The 18,193-nt window shown below is 38.6% G+C and overlaps 1 protein-coding gene across 1 annotated transcript; it reads right to left on the reverse strand.

The window, feature by feature from the left end:
• Nucleotides 1-131: 131 nt before the first annotated feature.
• Ccdc195 (coiled-coil domain containing 195) lies at nucleotides 132-13,702 on the reverse strand. Its single transcript, XM_075951197.1, has 3 exons — nucleotides 13,471-13,702; nucleotides 5,730-5,955; nucleotides 132-264 (listed from the first exon to the last, which is right to left on the reverse strand). Exons 1-3 carry the CDS (start codon nucleotides 13,700-13,702, stop codon nucleotides 132-134), a joined length of 591 nt encoding a protein of 196 aa, XP_075807312.1.
• Nucleotides 13,703-18,193: the final 4,491 nt, after the last annotated feature.

An 18,193-nucleotide genomic window follows, 5' to 3' on the forward strand; every position in this document is an offset into this window, starting at 1 on the left:
TGGCCAGTAAGGCCGGTCGTTGAATCCTGAGGTTTTGTGTGTCTTACTGGACAGTTTGGCAGAGTTTTTCCCTGGGAAGATCACTGACACAGATCTTGTTGTGCTCAACTCCTGGGAATCTACTCCTCACTTCACACATCTTTTTCTGCAATGATGTTTAGCTGCTCTGTGCTCTGATTTGCTGAGAACTTCAGAGGATGTGGATTCTTGGGAACTGATGACCTATTTTTAGGTAACTGGAAACTGACTGTCTTTGTCTTCTCCCTACATGGAGCAAATCAAGAGGAAAAAAAAATAAGACATTTTAGTGAACCTTAATATGTAACATTTTCTGTTTTTCCAGTCATAGAAATTTGTCAACAGTGCTAAAAGTTTATCTTAATGTATCATAATACTTACTTTCTTAGTTGCCTAATAATAATGTGAGAATGCATATTGGAACTGGCTTTTTAATTAAGCCCTGTGTATAGTGTTGATAAAAATGTAAAGACATCAGTTGGATATCACGCTGTTTTAAGCAGAGTCTCACAACTCCACAGTTTAAATATGTCAGATATATTTAACTACGGAAGCACATAATAAACACACATCAGTCTACTTCTTTTGACTCCGAGATCACAAAATGTCCATCGTGTGTCAATCTTAAAGGGACAGGGGAGAAGAGCCGCAGCTGGTGTCATTTGAGGGACTGGATCCTTCGCTTGTCTCTCTTCTCCTTTGACCCCGATAGTTTTTATACAGGTTTCTGACTTTCCCCAGGAGAAACTGCTCTTAAGACTCAGTCTAAAGAGCAGGGTTTGAATGATTGCTCTTCCTTCACGGCTGTTCTCTTTTGTGGTAGATAAGGGTGTAGCTACACAGAATGGCATTTCACGGCCTGCATCTCAGAACACATCTGCCCCTTCCCCTGGGAAGAAGGTGGACCAGGGCTTCCATGTGTTAGGATCAATAAAATAGGAACAACGTCTGCCAGCTAATGACCCACTCGTTCAACTATTTCCCTGTGCTCCACAAACACTGTGAGGTAACTGCTAAAATGATTCCCATTGCTCCAAAGAGTAGATTGTGGCAAATGACACATTAATAACTCCTTCCAAGAACATGCTATTTGAAAGCGATGAGGCTAGGATTTTAGCCATCTCATCCCAAAGGCTGCCCTTCCTAACCTCACCGAGGCGGAAACGTACAGATTACTTTTATTGGAATAGGTCTGTTTTTTTCCAGTCAGCAAATTTAAGTAAACAATTATTACAATTATTTACCGTTTGTGTTGGTGTCGGAGTGCACATATATATGCTGTGCCATGGGACACAAGTGGCTGTCAGAGTACAACTTGTGGGATTCTGTACCCTCCTTCAGCCTTGTAGGTGTGGGGATGGAACTCAGATCACTAAGTTTGGCAGTAAGTGCCTTTACCTTTTGAGATAAGTGTCTGTACCTCCAATCAGTAAAGTCAATAAAACAGCATCCTTATTTTTGCTTTCCATTGTCCACCTGGGCCCATTTCTTTAATTTTTATTAATATCCTGAAATTATTTGTCCTTGAAACCCAAGAGGAAAAAATTGGGTTTCTATATCAAAGTCAAAGTCAAATGAAAACCTTAACTTTCGTTTCAGAAAGCTTGGGTACTTAGACACGTTGGTAGAAACATTGTTCCAAAAAAAGGAATACTTTCACAGTATAATAATGGAAAATATCACCAGCAAATTAGGTTTAATGTCTGATACGATTCAAAATCCAGCTGCAGAAAAATTGGTCCTCTATTTATCTTTGTAAAATTCTGAAAGTTGCTAGGAGGAAAGTGAGCTTTCCAAATCAAAAGAATAATGACATGCCATCTTCCTAGTTAATTCCCAAGTACATAAGAGACGGAGTGAAAGAGGACTATAATAAAAGATATTAATTCTGATTAAGTGATTCTCTGTCACTAGCATATTTTTGTGCCAATCCAGATGTTGATTTTAAGCCAACATGGACTTTTCTTCTTTTAACGCAACTCCACACTTGGCTCAATATTTCAAATTTAACTAACTTCTAAATTCTGGACTCTGTTCAGAGTTTATTAGCTGGCAGCTTCAAAGCTGCAAACCATTTTGGTTCAGAAAGACAATACTTTGTAAACATTGGCTAGTTCCCCAAACTGTCATAAGAAACAATAGAAATTAAAATGGGAAAGCTAATTGTACTGTAATTCTCAATCCTATGGGTTCTCTTGAGTTCAAAAATTAAAGATTCTAACAGTCACTACACGATTTCAAAATATATAGATGCAAGATAGCCATCAAAATCGAAAGAGTTGCCATTCGGTAATAAGATAATGAAGACTTTTCCTTCTGTATACTCCAAAGTATAAGATATACTTTGCACATTATAAACATATTTTATTTAAAAAAATTGCAAGTATATTTTATAATGCACAAGTTGTATCCTTTTACCTTTTTTATGCAGTGAACAACAGTCAATCAGTTTTTTTAAAGCACTGAATGATAAACGTATATATATATATCTGTATGTTTGTATACACTACATATGTGTATAAGCTCTAAGTTTATTTGCATTATTAAAAGAAAATAGGTCATCTTTATCTTTCCTTCTTCCTCTTCTCCGAAGATACGTGGCCACAGGAACTCAACTGTTAAGTGTATACTTCCTGTTTCTATATCCTATGTCTGACTTGTCATGGTCACAGGAACTCAACTGTTAAGTGTGTACTTCCTGTTTCTATGCCCTATGTCTAGCTTGTTAACAGGCTCTCCTTTCTCCAACTGTGAGATGCACCTAGAAACAACATCTACTGTGACGATTTTTGGCCCCAAAATAATCACCCTTTGTCTAGGTTGCTTTATAGTCTTCAGTCTGTTCTTCTGTCTGCTGTTCTCTTCAGCCTTTTCACAATGGGGCTTCCTACATAACCACTTAAAAAAAAGAACAGATTAAACAAGAGAGTCCTTGGCCATGCTGAGCCTCTTCCTTGAGGCTTGCTCACCTGGTTACCTCTCCTTTAACACACCAGTTTCAATCCCCCTTACTGGAGCTTTTGCATCGAACTATTCTCAACACCGGGGAGTTCTCTCTTAGATACATTGGGTTCATTTTCTTTCTCCCTTCTCTGGTTTTGTCTACAGTATCAAGCGTTTCAACAGTGGTCATTCCTGTAACCCTTCACTTCTTTTTATTGCCTTATTTTCCTTTGTAGTTGTTAACATAAGATATACTTTATGCATTTTTATTCATTGATTATGAAGGAAAACATCCCCAAAGGGATTTTTGAGAGTTGCTCTCTTCTGTGTAGCAGGGCCCAGAATCCTGCCATGAAGGTGATACCCCAGGATATATTTGTTGAGTGATGGGTGGGTGTGTTGTAAGAGTAAAGAACCGTAGACAGAAAGGGCCAAAACCAAACTCACGATGACATTTATCCCTAAGGAGGATGGGGGAGACACAAAAAACCTTACCTATGCTAGACTCTTATAGATGAATACACGGGTGTTTATAAAATCGCTGAGAATCTGTATCTTTAAAAATTTCAAGACAATTTTCAAAACTAGGCTTTCAATAATTAAGTGGGTAAGACAGTATTGCATAGCATTTCCCCAAAGACCTTCCATAATGGATCCTGTTGGCTCTCCATCCCCACATTTTCCCATTCCTGCAGTTTTTCCCCAAGTTGTGGTATCTCCATGTTTATGTCTTTTGTTGTTCTATGGGGTATAACTTTCCCCCTTTCCTTTGTCTGACTAAATCCAACCATCTTTATGACTTAGGGTAACTCTCATTTCCCTAGTGGAACTTTGTACAAGTGACATACAGTTTTCATTCTGTCTTTTGAAATCAAAGTGCCTTGGCCTCTGCATCCCACACCCAGTGGGAAGTCTCTGTTCTTTGCAATACTTAGAAGAATTCGTGCAGGCCTGTGGTTATTTTTTGATTTGATTTCCTGCCACCACTAAATGCTATGACTCATATATTCATTCAGCAATACAACCCCCCCGCTTCTCCACTGTGATAAGCCAGTCATGAAACCCACACTCCCTTTTCTCTATTTTCCTACTTGACTCATACAAGACAGATGTGTGGAGACCTTGCTAGAGTCAGAACTTTACTGGGGGCAGGACGGAAGAGTGGAGGGGAAAAGTCATACTTCTGCATGGCAGACTTTGTAGTAGTAGACATTTTTGCTGTAAAGGGATCCTTGACCCTACCCCAAGCTTATCTGTCAATTGTTTCAGCTTCCTCTACTTTTCAGGCTAACTCCTATTATTTACCTTTTGTAGTTAAGACTCAAATAAATGACAGCTTCAGGAAGCAAGATACATTTTGGTTCGCAGTTATTAGAGGGTTCAAGTCCATAGGTTCTTGTCAAGTGTTGATGGGCAGAACATCTTTACTGTGAGGTTCAAAGGAAATTCTGCTCCCCCAAATTCTAGGGCCTATACCCTTCTACCAAAAGAGCTATTTCCTTATCACTGCCAGAAGGAACCAATGGCTACCTGTGGTGCCTATTAGCATACCAAAGTACTTGCTGGCCTGCAGGCTTCCTTAGTACAAGTACCTGCAGTTCCACTCAGTTCTTACCTTGCCCCTATCCTGAATTTATCCAGCTCATAGATTTCCCTCTTCCAGTGTCTCATTCCCTTGTACTATGTCAGCTGCACACCCTCTTTTTTGTCTTCTTTCTTTGGTTCTTTCTTTTTTGCCCCCTCTCTTGGTCATATCTTTGTCTTTCTCTCCCACTTCTATCTTTCTCTTCCCTTATGGTCTCATCTAGTCTGTTGGCCATGTTCTGTCTAATACGTTCTCCCGCTGCTCTGGACTCTCCCATATGCCTCTGGCTGTACCCTCCCTCATATCTACAATAAAACCTTTCCATCAACCATACCCTGGAGTGGTTATGCCTTCAGTTTACACACTAACATGGGTAGGGCATCTTGGGGGCAGGGGTGCTTGATAAGGGACAGCTGTTCACATTACAGCAGGCAGATCAAAGAGAAGTTACAGGAACAGACTAGGAACTTACCCCAGTGACTCAGGTCCTTCAGCTAGGTTCCATCTTTTAGTTTCCACAACCTCCCTCAATAGTGCCGCAATCTAGAACACCAATTGTACAACACATAGGACAGTTGGGAGCATTTCATATTGAAATCATGCCATTCCTTAAATACCATCTTGTGCATTTGGAAACACTTTCCCTTTGAGTCTTGTACCTTTGGGACTATCCCTAAACAGTTTATTCTGTTAACTTTCTCCCTAACCCCTTGAAGACATTTGCCTTCATGAGAAACTTTCTCTCTCCGAAAGGAATTGTGTGTTTAGTTCCTAAAATAGCTATCCTTCACCCCAAGACATACTATTGAGTGGTCAGTTTGCCTGTGTATCTTCTTCATCATCTAACGGCTTGATTGTCTAAGTCTTGTGTTAGTGCATGGTTCAGAGTATAATTAATGCTTGATTGTCTAAGTCTTGTGTTGGTGCATGGTTCAGAGTATGATTAATACTTGAGGAAGGAATAAAGACTAAGTTTTCTGCTTATTGCAGAACATCTGTTAGAAGGTGCCGTTGGACCATTACAGTTTGTTCTTTTGATTCCCTAGACAGACATCAATGGGATGGACATCGTTTGTACTCTGGTTTTGTTTCCTCCAGTGGGTACATCCTGACATGTCTAGAAGGATGCTTGATGAGTCCTCAGTCGCACCTGTAAATTAACCAGGGACACAGGGAGCATTACCTGCAAACAAAACTGTGATCAGAAGCAGCTCTCTGGCTGGAGCTACTGCTGCTGTAAGCATCTGCAGCCAGCATCTTTTCTCCATTGTCCTGATTTCTATTGGAAGAACGTGCCAGTGATGCTCCGATGATGTTTGGAAGTCTGTTTCGAGCTTTCCAGGGGTCATTCCCCGCACAGGAGTGAACTGCTGGAGAAACGGAGTAGCGTCTGACAATCATGACATTGCCTGTACAGGAAGCACAAAATTCAAGCTGTGAAACATTCTACCCTTAAAGATACTCACAATCGAAAGATGATGTTGATCATACCTCGTTGATGTGAAAAGAAAGATATCTTTTTGCTGATTTGTGTTACAAGTGTTAGTTGATTATAGCCACAGTTTGGACACTTTTTCAAGAAATGGGGTAGTGAACATCATGGAAATTTTGCCTGCATAGAGTTCTCAGTGTGTAGTTTATGTTGCCATAAGCAGGCAATACGTGATGCAGTGCAGATGATGGCGGATTTTAGGATGAGAAAACAAGGGATAAAGACACATGAAAGAAGAGATGAGGTCATTTCATTGTGTGGTCAGAGAAAACCCAAGAACATAGAATTAGTTCATAGTAGATTACTGTAGATTTTTATGGTTAACTAGAAGATTGTGAGGAGCTCAAAAGCTTCAAACATGAAGCAATAATGAATATCCAGAAATGTTAATTGTTCTAATTTGGTCATTGCACATCATATATAAACGTATATTGATACATTATGCCATACCCATAAATATGTACAATTATTATGTGTTAATAAAGCTGAAAATGTGTTTAATGAGATATAAATACTAATTATACTGACAGTATTAAGCATTATATCTGTAAAAAAGTATAAAATTTATCATAATATATTTCATAAGTGTATATTGTTAAATAGTAAGTGTAAATTTAAATATAAAATAAACAGAGACTTGGATGTAAATCGATTATAAAACAAGTCCTTAAAATTAGGATATCGTGGAATGTCTCGAGATTGTGGTTCCTGAAGGTATCTTCACTCTAGACTCCAGAAAAATGGGTTCATCCACTGTCCTTGGCCACCTAGATAGCCACAGTAATCCAGCTGGTTGTTCCTAAGTGTCCTGTAGTTGAATGATTTGGCTTTATTTGGTCACCATGAGACAGCCCACTGGGAGTTAAGAACAAGATAATATGGAAGAAAGCAGAAGGGCTTTATGTGGGCAAGTGAGTGTTTCTTCCTAATGGCAGGTAGATGGACTTAGTTCCCAAGGGCTTACAGTTCAGTTTCTGTCCATCAACGACTTCCAATACATTTCTTCTGTGAAGTAAACCAGATTTTCCTTGTTTATGCTAAAAACCGAGAACCTTGGTTCAAAGAACTCTATCTTAGGGAGTCTCGACTTCTCTTAGTCCCTCTTAGCTCTATGGCTTGAGGCTGATCGTTTGACCTCTGCTTGGATGCCAGTTGTCACTTATGAGGGCAGCATTGACCTCGTGGGTTGATTTTCATTTTTCAAGGTCCTTTCTCCTTGTTGACTCTTTGTGTTGCTTGCTATAACTTTGTTGTTAGCTAGCACGGAAATGTAAAAGGAAGCTATGTAATGTGTTTAGGTTTCGAGAATGCCAGAACTACAGCAATTTATTTAAATTTGCCACCTGTCATGGCAGGAAAAGGACAGAAAGGGTTGTGACCCTGCAAAAAGTGGAGACTGACCCGGCTTTGCACAGTTTACAAGATCAGAAGATGCGATTTTAGGGATGAGTTTTGGGCAGATATGTGCAAATTTATCTGAAGAGATTAACTGTAAATGCCATTCAGAAGTTACCTTTACGTCTTTCCAAAGACTGTAGTGTGCACCATATGTAACTCTGTATAACCCGTTTTGGAAATCGAAACGTTAAAGTTTCTGTTTAAAAGAATTAGGAAGCTATCTCTCCATTCTGAGTCCTAGGGAACTGGACGGGGAAAATTATGCTGATGATAGCCAAGTTGAATTCATTTTATTTGGGTTCTGCATTTAATGTGGAACTGATTACCAAATAAATTCTTTGCTCATCTCCCCGAGTCACAAATTATCCTTTTCTTTCTTATACACACAAGGGAAGAAATATTCACACAACATCACAGGACCACTAGTCCAGTTTCAAAGATCACTGCCAACTGCAATTTACTTGCCAGTAAAGGATATGAGAGATTGAAAAGAATCAGAGCCCTGCAGTGCTGGGAGTTCCCTGAGATGTTTCTTTTATCTTCCGCATTGCCAATTATAACACTCACAACAGCCATGAGGTGAGGTTGCACAGGGCAGGAAGGACAAGGCGACATTCTCAGAAAGTGCTGCTAGATTTTTACATCCATCAAAACCCATGCAATGCTGATGTTTCTACAGACATGTTTTATCCAAGGAGAATTCATTCTGAGTAGGCACGCTGTAGCCTCATTATGTGATAAACATAGTTCATCAGCCAGCAGGTATACCCCTGAGCTCTAGCTCAGGTCTTGGGCTCAGGCAATCAAGGAAGAAGCTAACTCTACTCTAGAAATGTCTCCTTTGATTTTCTCACGGTATCTATTACACATCTGGAAGAACTTGGGGTTCCAAGTGATTTGTTTGCAGCTTTTTCAAGTTAGTTTCTTTCTTGAAGAGAGGGATATACTTGTGTTTTATGATATTTAGTTATCAGTGGGTAGTTTTGTAAGATTCTGTTTTTAAATACATATTGGGGATGTCGCTTTCTTAAATGTCCTGTGTTTTATATTCTTATCTGTAAAATAAAGAATTTTTATGGGGTGCACTCCAAGATTACTATGTAATAGATTTCTAGGGTTCCATTGCAAGTTTGAATTTCAAATGATGTTGCCAACATATCATTCAAACTTCCAATAGAAACTTGTATGTAAGTCAAGTAATAATATTTTCTTGGCAACTGTCACTGAAAAATTCACATTGCTCTTGCTTGTGTTGTTTTACTCAGGTCTCTCAGAGCCTATGGGATAAGGTCTGTCACTGTCCTTACAGTACAGGTGAGGCAAGTGTACATGAGCCGATTCATAGAATCAAGCATTTCTCTGTTGGAAGAGGCCTTGGAATGTATCTGGTGTAACTGATTTTTTCCCCACAATGTGTGTGTGTGTGTGTGTGTGTGTGTGTGTGTGTGTATGTATGTATGTACATGTGTGTGCATGTGTTGTGTTTGTGTATATGTGTGTATGTGTGCATTTATTCCTGTGTGTGTACATATACATATGGAGGACAAAGAATGATCTTAGGTATTAGGTATTGTCCTTCAGATGCTGTCATCTTTTTCTCTTTTATTCCTTCCATCCCTCCCTCCCTCCTTTCCTGCCTTTCTACCTCTCTTCTCTCTCCTTCCCTCCCTCCTTCCCTCCCTCCCTCCCTCTTTCCTCCCTCTTTCTTTCTTTCTTTCTTTCTTTCTTTCTTTCTTTCTTTCTTTCTTTCTTTCTTTCTTTCTTTCTTTCTTATCTCTTCCTCTCTCTTTTTCTTTGTTTCTTTCTTTCTGACAGTAATCTCTCCTGCATGGACTCACCAAGTTTGCTAGGCTTGCTGGACAACAAGCCCCACAACCCCCTCTCTCCATCAAGGTTCTCCAGTGCTGATTTTATAGGGTGTTCCATCACAGAGGCTTCCTTCCTTCCTTCCTTCCTTCTTTCCTTCTTTCCCTCCCTCCCTCCCTCCCTCCCTCCCTCTCTCTCTCTCTCTCTCTCTCTCTCTCTCTCTCTGATTCTAAGGCTTGAATTTAGGTCCGCAGGCTTAAAAGGCAAACACTTTACAACTGAACTGTCTCTCAAGCCCTGATACTTAAAAAATTTGTGTACTCACTGTTTAAAACCATGAGTTTCACTATGAGATTCTAATAAGTTCATATGTGTTGAATTCAATTTGTTCCATACCCTCATTTGTTCCCCCCTCCCATAGATACCATTCCTTTTTCTAAACAGCCTCCCTTCTGTTCTCATGTCACCTGAATTTTTTAAAGGACTAGACTTCATATATTATAGAAACCACTTTGTATCTACTTTCCTGACTCTGGCTTATTTCACTTAAACTCGTGATCTCTTGTTCAGAATTTTTTCATTTTTATTATACAAAAGCCAAATTGTTTCTATGGTAGATAATATGATGCTATTCTTAAAAGGCTGTATATATAACTGGAAAAGTTAGATTTGATAAAAACCTTTTAGCTGGAGAGCAGGATGTAATCAGCAATTTGATGTGAGGAGACTGCTGTGTTAGCCTTCCTGCAGAGGTCCGAACAACTGTCTATTCACTCCATTCTGGGAATGAGAACCAACCCCCCATCTCATCAAAGTCCATCTTGTGGAACCAAAGAGCTTACTGGGATTACATAGAGGAGCATGACTGACCGAAGGCAGCCGGAGGATTGAAAAGCCCACTCCAGCCTGGGGGATGACTCAAGAAAGCTGCAACCAATAACTGTTAACAGCTCCACAGGTGGGACAGTCCTCTTTCATAACCCCAGCTTTCAACCAACACAAACCTAGACATATGTGGGAAGAGAAATCTCAGGGAGTAATGACTCCATTAGACTGGCTGTGGGCATTTTCTTGATTGCTGATTGATATGGAAGGCCCTGAGCCACAGCGGACAGTACTATCCCTAGACAGGTGGGCCTGGCCTGTATAGGAGAGGTGTCTAAGAAACCCAGGGGGAGCAAGCCGGTAAGCAGGATTTCTCCATAGTCTCTTCTTCAATCCTTGCCTCCAGGTTCCTGTTTGAGTTCCTGTCCTGGCTTCCCTTAATGATAGACAGTGATATGGAAGTGTAAATAAACCCTTTCCTCTCCAAGTTGCTTTAGACAATGGTATTTATCAAAGCAACAGAGAGCAAACCAAGATATTCCTCTTCTCCCTGCAGTCCTTACTGTTTATATAACCTTGCGGAGAGAGGACTCTTGAGGATCTCCTAAGTTTCGTGGACTTCCTGAGACTTATGACTTATTTACTTCCTGAGTCTTAATGAGCCTGGTATGAAATGTGCCTAGTTGAAATTTTCTGATTCTGAGTGAGTCTCCTTTTAGGAGGCTAATAAATTCTATGATATTGCTGTACAACAGATGCCAAGATCAGCAATCTGAGATGATCTGCCCAACACTGAACACTGTTACAAGGCTGGGATTCCAACCCAGATATTGTGATGCTCAAATCCATGTCCTTCCCAGTTCAGTTACTTATTCTTGCAGAAGCATATAACATAAAAGACAAATGTAATTTTATATTATTTCTTTTACTTTTTAAGGTTATAATACAACTACATAATTTCTCCCTTACCCTTCCTCACTCCAACTCTTTCCATATGGCCCTCCTTACTAATATGTGAAGTTTATGGTCTCATTTTTCATTAATGGTTGTTATATTAATTTCATTAATTGTTGTTACAAATACATTGTATATGTATATACATATATATTTCTTTTTTCCTTTTTTTTTGTTTTTTGAGACAGCGTTTCTCTGTACAGCTTTGCCTGTTCTGGTGCCTCTTGTAGACCAGGCTGACCTTGAATTCATAGTGATCCACCTGCCTCTGCCTCACAAGTGCTGGGATTAAAGGTGTGCACCACCACCACCTAGTTACATATATATTTCTTAATGCATAACTATAAACTGCTCAGGTTATATAGTGTCACTTGTATGTATGTGTTCAGGGCTGACCATTTGGCAAAGAATATAATTCGAAGATATCCCACTAGACTTTCAAGCATACCACTATATTACATTTTTTTTGTGCTTTGCTGGGACAATCAGAACAAGTTCTTAAGTTTTTTTTCTGACATGTATTTCAGCTAGTCCTCAAATTAATAGTAAGGTTTTTACTGCAAGTTATTATTTCTATGCTGAAGAAGTGTGATTCCAACTGTGTTTCTAGGTCTTACAAATGTTCTACCACCTTCCATACTTCATAATATTCACATCCTGAGAGTACAAAGGTAGTACTCGGAAATGTGCAATACTTATCTCAGGATAAGGTGCTAAGATATGAAGATTCTAGTTGCTTTGTTATGTGAATGAGAAATACAGAAAAGAGACTTGAGGCAGTACTATCGACCTTTAGAGCAAATCAGTGGTTGTGATGGCAAGTGAGGGAAGTATCTACCAGTTAGCATTTGGCCAATTGTCGAAGACTTGTTGTTGTTTGAGACAGATTTTCACTCAGTCTCACCGTGGACTCACTGTGTAGCCTAGGCTAACTGCAAACTCACGATTCTCCTGCTTCAGCATCTTATGTACTAGGGTTATTGACAGACGCCACAGTGCCTGGCTGCAGACAACTTGATGGTCGTAACTGGGTTGGACAGGTGGGTGTTACAGCAACTGGTGTTTAGGGAGCCTGGAAATACTGAGCATCTTCTAACATCTAGACTGACCTCAACAAAGAAGAATTAGTCAATAGGAAAGGTCAGCACTGCCAGGAATTAGAAGCCCTGTAGAAGGATATATTACAAATACCCATATCTTTTCTTCCTGTTTTCCAATAAAGGGGTCTAATATTATAGATTCTTCTTTTGCAGTTTTCTTAGATCATCAGTAGACAGAGTTTCTCAGCTCCAGATAGGAATGTATTTGTAGCTTTGAAATGCTTTCCCTCTTCACTGGAAAAAGACATCTCTAATAAGATCACGCAGCAGATGTGACATGCTCCATTGTCAAACTCTTCCCTGCCTCTAATTGGCATTGCCTGAAACCTTTGATGGATGATATTAAGAGCTGTGAGTAGTTAATTATGGATATCATTTTTGATTTGAATACGTTGTTGAAGGTGAGCCCTGACAACTGAAAGGTAGGACGTGTTTCTTACTACAGAGTCCAACATTTTAAGTAATTATGGAATTAAGTCTTTCCTGTAAAAAATGAGATATTTTACTTTTAACCTTGCATATTGATGTATTCAATATATATATAATCTATATATCTGTACACTATCTGTCTATGATCTATCTATCTATCCATCCATCCATCCATCTATCATCTATCTATCTATCTATCTATCTATCATCTATCTATCATCTATCTATCTATCTATCTATCTATCTATCTATCTATCTATCTATCTATCATCTATCACTGTCTATCTACAGGCTAAAGTGTGTGTAATGTGTCTCACAGTGTAGAAAGAGGAAAAGGGATAGTGCCTGTCATATGTTGCATACATCCAACTACTACTAATCATTCCAAGTGGTCGCCATCAGCACAGAGGCATGCACCACAGTACCTCCAGGTGGAGAAGATTCAAGAGGTCTAATATGGAGCCCAGAGTCTAGTGACTGAGTAACAGATCATCGAGAACCACATTTATCTGATTTTGATCCACAGGCTAACCCACTTAAAAAACTATTCCGTGGTTATTCAGTGATTGATAAATGATCATACCAATCAACATGCACCTTCATTGTTCTACATTTGCAGAATTTATATACCTAAAGTCAAAATGGAAGAAAATTTCTGAATGTGACTGATGTTTTACACATCTGATTTTAGCTTTCCTGGTACACTCAGCATCATTTTATTGTTATTGAAATATAGGGTTTAAAGAAACTAAAGGGAATTTTGACTAGAGATTTAAAGTTCATCTACTAGAAGGAAGAGGCTGAAACTTATCACTGCAAGTGCCAAACGATGAATTTGTTGTAGCAACCCAACAAATCAGTCATCTGGGAGATACTTGAAAACGTAAGCATAGCCCAGAAGAGCCACATATGTTTGGTACCTTGTTCCTGCACAGCTGATGGAGAATCAGTGGGAACACCATGAGGAAGGGCTCCTGGAGTTTGCCCGTACTCTGCTTCTTCCCTTTCATCTCCGGATTCCTTTTCCGAGCCAGAGGCCATCTGGTTAACCGAAGTCAGCTTCACACGGAGGGTATGATTCTCTTCCTCTAGTCTGTTGATTTTTGCCCTCATTTCTTGGATAACCTGCATGAGTTGGATGCTAGCTTCCATGGCCTCTTCTCACAGACTAACTTTTTCTCATGAGCCAGATGCGTAATCTATTCAGTGGGACAGGGTCATCCTGCCCATAAACAATACATGCCACTTGAACAATGGATCTCATGCACCCCCCCGTGCCATCTTTCATCACCAGGGTAGACTGTCCAGGGAGGTAAAGGATCTTCATGACTTATTTATCCTGGGTTTTGTTTTCCGGAACACGACTTTTCTATCTTTCATTTCATGTCAATCAACAGACATAGAATGGTGTTTGTGTCTGAGAGAAGGGAATATTTCAAAAATTTCCAGTAAAGGGCACAGTTTCTTGTTACCATCATTAATTTACCTTCATGATTGCCATTTATTCTTTCCCGTTGCCACATCCAGGATCAAACAGTCACATGATCACCAACTGTTGCAAGTATATCAAAACTGACACATAAATAATTCTTTGCTTTGTAAACTATGTTGTACTTCTGTATTTTGGGCCGAATTACTAATTTTGACACCTGTTGATTAAGAAAAGCTTATGCTAGCCACAAGGTGACATAGGAATTAACTATAGGAATTTTATTGAAATGTGTTACTGATAACTGTGCATAGATTGCTCAAGATAGGCAGGTTTCTGTCCACACAGATACCTTTTTGCTGTTATTGGCTTTTAGGATGTTTTGTTGGCAGAGGCTTTTCAGGGAGATTTTAGAACGTGAGACGATCCAGGGTGAACATTAGTCTTGAATGAGAAAGGCATAAAAGCGCTATAGCTTTTATTATCTATTTCCTCAAGAGGTTTCTTTGTTGGGAATGAAAAGTACAATCCTAAACAGCACATTCTCCAATGTCAATATTTGGAAAATCAATGCATGCTTCAACATAAATGTGTTTCTCAACGAGGTGAAATTGATTAGAAAACTGTTTTCTTCTTTTACCTCTGTCTGTTGACACTTCCTGTCCATCCTAATAGACATCTGTTGACTGACCCTATGCTCCAGAGATGGATGGATGAACCAAGTTTCATTGCTCTTTTTAGCAAACTAGTTTGCTTTTTAATACTATTCATTTATTTATTACCAGTACTGGGGATTGAACCCAGGACCTTGTGCATGGTTGGGAAGCACTCTACTAACTAGATAAAATCCCAGGCAACAACTTCCTTTCATATGTTCAAATTTTAGGATGTACTTATTCAAAACTTAGTCTATGAAAATAGGTAGGCTGTTATGACGTTATTTCTATTTTAATGTGAGTGATTTTTAGCGAACACTTGTGTATGAGGCTCTTCAGAGAGCACACAAGTGGATAACAGAAATAAAGTCTGCGAGAGGAGATGGCACTGTAATGGTGGTCTATCTTAACCACCGCTGGATGGATGTTCAGATCTGTTTTATAGTTTGTAAGGGATCCCATTTTTCGAGTGCCTCCATTTTAAGAGTATACTCTTTTTTTTTTTGTCTTTCTAGAGTTTGTTACCTGAATTTTTGGTGTGGAAGCTAGATCTCACTAGTATACTTTGGACTCAGATTTTTTATGCAGCTGAGGGTGACCTTGAACTGCTGACCTCCCTGCTTCTACATACTGGGATTACACCACTTGGCTTTAAGGGTGCTTTTCTGGCCTTCAGGTTGAACCCCTATATCTGTCTCTGGGTTTTTATTAGTCATGCTACTCAATGTATGTCAATAGGCCTCTTGAACTAGGCTATCCAGCTGTAGAGATATCCTTCTGAAGGCATCTATCACAGCGCCTGTATTATATTACAGAAAATAATATTCTAGAAAATATTCTACACACGTGGGTAGTAAAATCATTCTTAAAATTATATTTAGCATTGAAATCATATTTCACTCTTGCGATTGTTTTCAGCAACAGTATAGGACACAAAATAATACATAAGTGTTGTAAATTATAAGAGCATTAGAGTTATAGACAACTTGATTATGTTTCTAGAAACAGGAGAAAATGAACCCAAAATTTTATTTTTCCACAGAATAAATACTTAAAAAGTCAGTAGTTTTCTTAAGTACTACCAAAATTATGTAGAAAAAAATTGAAAGATATTCCAGTGACAAGAATTCTTCATATGTGAAACTCACGAGGGTTTCTTCATAGAGTTTGCTATTTTTGTGCAATGAAGAAAAGTTTACAAAGGCATACAAAAGAACATAAGAAAATAAAACCTATTCCTGGCAAGAAGACTGTAGATTTTAAATAATTTATATGTTTTATGAAAACCAAAATCCCAATGGGACTTGGAAATTGACAAAATCGTTGTAAGGGTCATCTGGAGACAATCACTGTGCATCGTCTGATAGCGAGGGCTTATTTCCAGTGTCTTATCTACTTAAGATTGTCAACATAGCACAAGACTATGATGATAATAGAGCAAAATCCATGAGTTCATAGTCACAACAAAGAGAAAAACAGTTCTGAGAAAAAACTCAAGAGAAGAAATGTGGAGAAAGTCCAGAATTCTGAGTAATTTGGGACATTAAAGTAATTAAATACTTATTTTTGGAGGGGCCTCAGAAGTTAGTAAAAATTTTGGAAAATAAAATGAACCTCAACAGACTTGATCATTATAATGTGTGTGTGTTTTTTTAATGAACAGTTTAGCAATAAATATAAAGCATCTAAAGAAGTTCTTACCAGGGGTAGAAAGATGATTCAGTCAGTAAAGTACGTACTGTGGAAACATGAAGACATATATTCACAACACATATGTATGTATAAGACATGCACATAAATATACACAAGTTCTTAAGTGTAAACTATTAAATTCCATCAATTTTTTTGGATATACTACAAATCAATAGCCAAGCTTTGGAAATAACCTAAATGTTCAAACAATGATAATAAATAATTCAAATGCAACTATACAATAAAACAATATTCTGGACCTCAAAATGCTGACTGAAAAAATGTAGTGTACCCAATAATATATAGAGAAAAATATAAACTTTGTACAAAAGATTGAAAGAAAATACCCAAAAGAAAAACCATCCTTATTTCTGTGTGATATGACTTTGTATGTTTTTTTTTTTTTATGTATAGATGTATGCCACCTGTCTCATTTACTTTTTATTACAGTGATAGGACACCATTATCAGGGCACTTTATAGAAGAAAAAAATTCATTTGGGGCTCACGGTTTCAGAGGGTTAGAGTCCCTGACCATCGTGGTGGGGAATATGGCAGCAGGAGACAAGCATTGTGCTGCAATAGTAGCTGAGAGCTTACACCATAACTCATCTGTCTGTCTGTCTGTCTATCTATCTACCTATCATCTATCTATCATCTATCTATCTATCTATCTATCTATCTATCTATCTATCTATCTATCTATCATCTATCTATCTATCTCCTATCTATCTATCCATCCACCTATCATCTATCTATCTATCTATCTATCTATCTATCTATCTATCTATCCATCCATCTATCATCTATCTATCATCTATCTATCTATCTATCTATCTATCTATCTATCTATCATCTATCTATCTATCTATCTATCTATCTATCTATCTATCTATCATCTATCTTTCTATCATCTATCTATCTATCATCATCATTTCTGTCTGTCTGTCTTTCTGTTTGTCTGTCTATCTATCAGAGAGATGAGTTGTGGGAGGAGTGCTAACTAGGAATTCTTGGGCTTCTGAAACTCCAAAACTGCTCCCCCAGTGACACACCTTTTCCAACAGGGCCTCCTAATCTTTCCACCAGCAAGGGACCAAGCATTTGAATACATGAATCTATGGGGGTCCATTCTCATTTAAACCACCACACTATCTAAGTTAAAAAAAACTATACTTATGTGAAAGACTTCTATGAGAAACACATTGGATGATGAAAATAAAAACAAAATAATAAAAAATTAATAAAACACCTCAATGTTAGATTTTTCTTTAGGATTTTTGGATGGGTTTTGATAAAATCAAATGATGATTCATTCCTAGGACTTGTGGGAAATGGAATTTCCTAATTTCTGTACCAATGTAGTTTTATTTCCTAGTAGTTATTACAAGGATCTGTAAGTGGTCACACAAATAAAAACTGGTTAGACTCTTTATATTGTATGACCACTAGGATCTTATGATTGAGGGTGATCTATCTTCTATCTATCTATCTATCTATCTATCTATCTGTCTGTCTGTCTGTCTGTCTGTCTGTCTGTCTGTCTGTCTGTCTATCTATCTATCTATCTATTTTTGACTTTGGGGGACAGGTTTCCCAGTAGCTAGGGAGCCAGTCCTGGAACTTTCCCTGTAGACCAGACTGGCCTAGAACTCACCGAGATGCCCCTGCCTCTGTTTCCCAAGTGCTGGGATTAAAGGCATTCGCCACTACTGCCTGTCAGAGGGTGATTTATTTTTAAGCATGCAGATATCTTATGCTGTAGATGTCCAGGTCACCAACAGACACTTATACAATCAATCCTCTTGTCTCCATCACCCAGTGAGTCTCATCCCCTCAGTCTCTAGCATAAGTCAGCACTGTGAGG

The sequence above is a fragment of the Microtus pennsylvanicus genome, chromosome 17 (genome assembly GCF_037038515.1).
Source record: "Microtus pennsylvanicus isolate mMicPen1 chromosome 17, mMicPen1.hap1, whole genome shotgun sequence".
In the NCBI taxonomy this organism is placed as follows: Eukaryota; Metazoa; Chordata; class Mammalia; order Rodentia; family Cricetidae; genus Microtus; species Microtus pennsylvanicus.

Excerpts from the sequence above, each read along its gene's own strand:
- Ccdc195 (XM_075951197.1), bottom strand. The coding sequence starts at position 13,702 with ATGGAAGCTAGCATCCAACTCATGCAGGTTATCCAAGAAATGAGGGCA. Across the intron at positions 5,956-13,470 it reads ATCAGCTGTGCAGGAACAAG|GCAATGTCATGATTGTCAGA; the intron begins GTACCAAACATA and ends CTTCCTGTACAG. Across the intron at positions 265-5,729 it reads GATCACAGTTTTGTTTGCAG|GGAGAAGACAAAGACAGTCA; the intron begins GTAATGCTCCCT and ends TGCTCCATGTAG.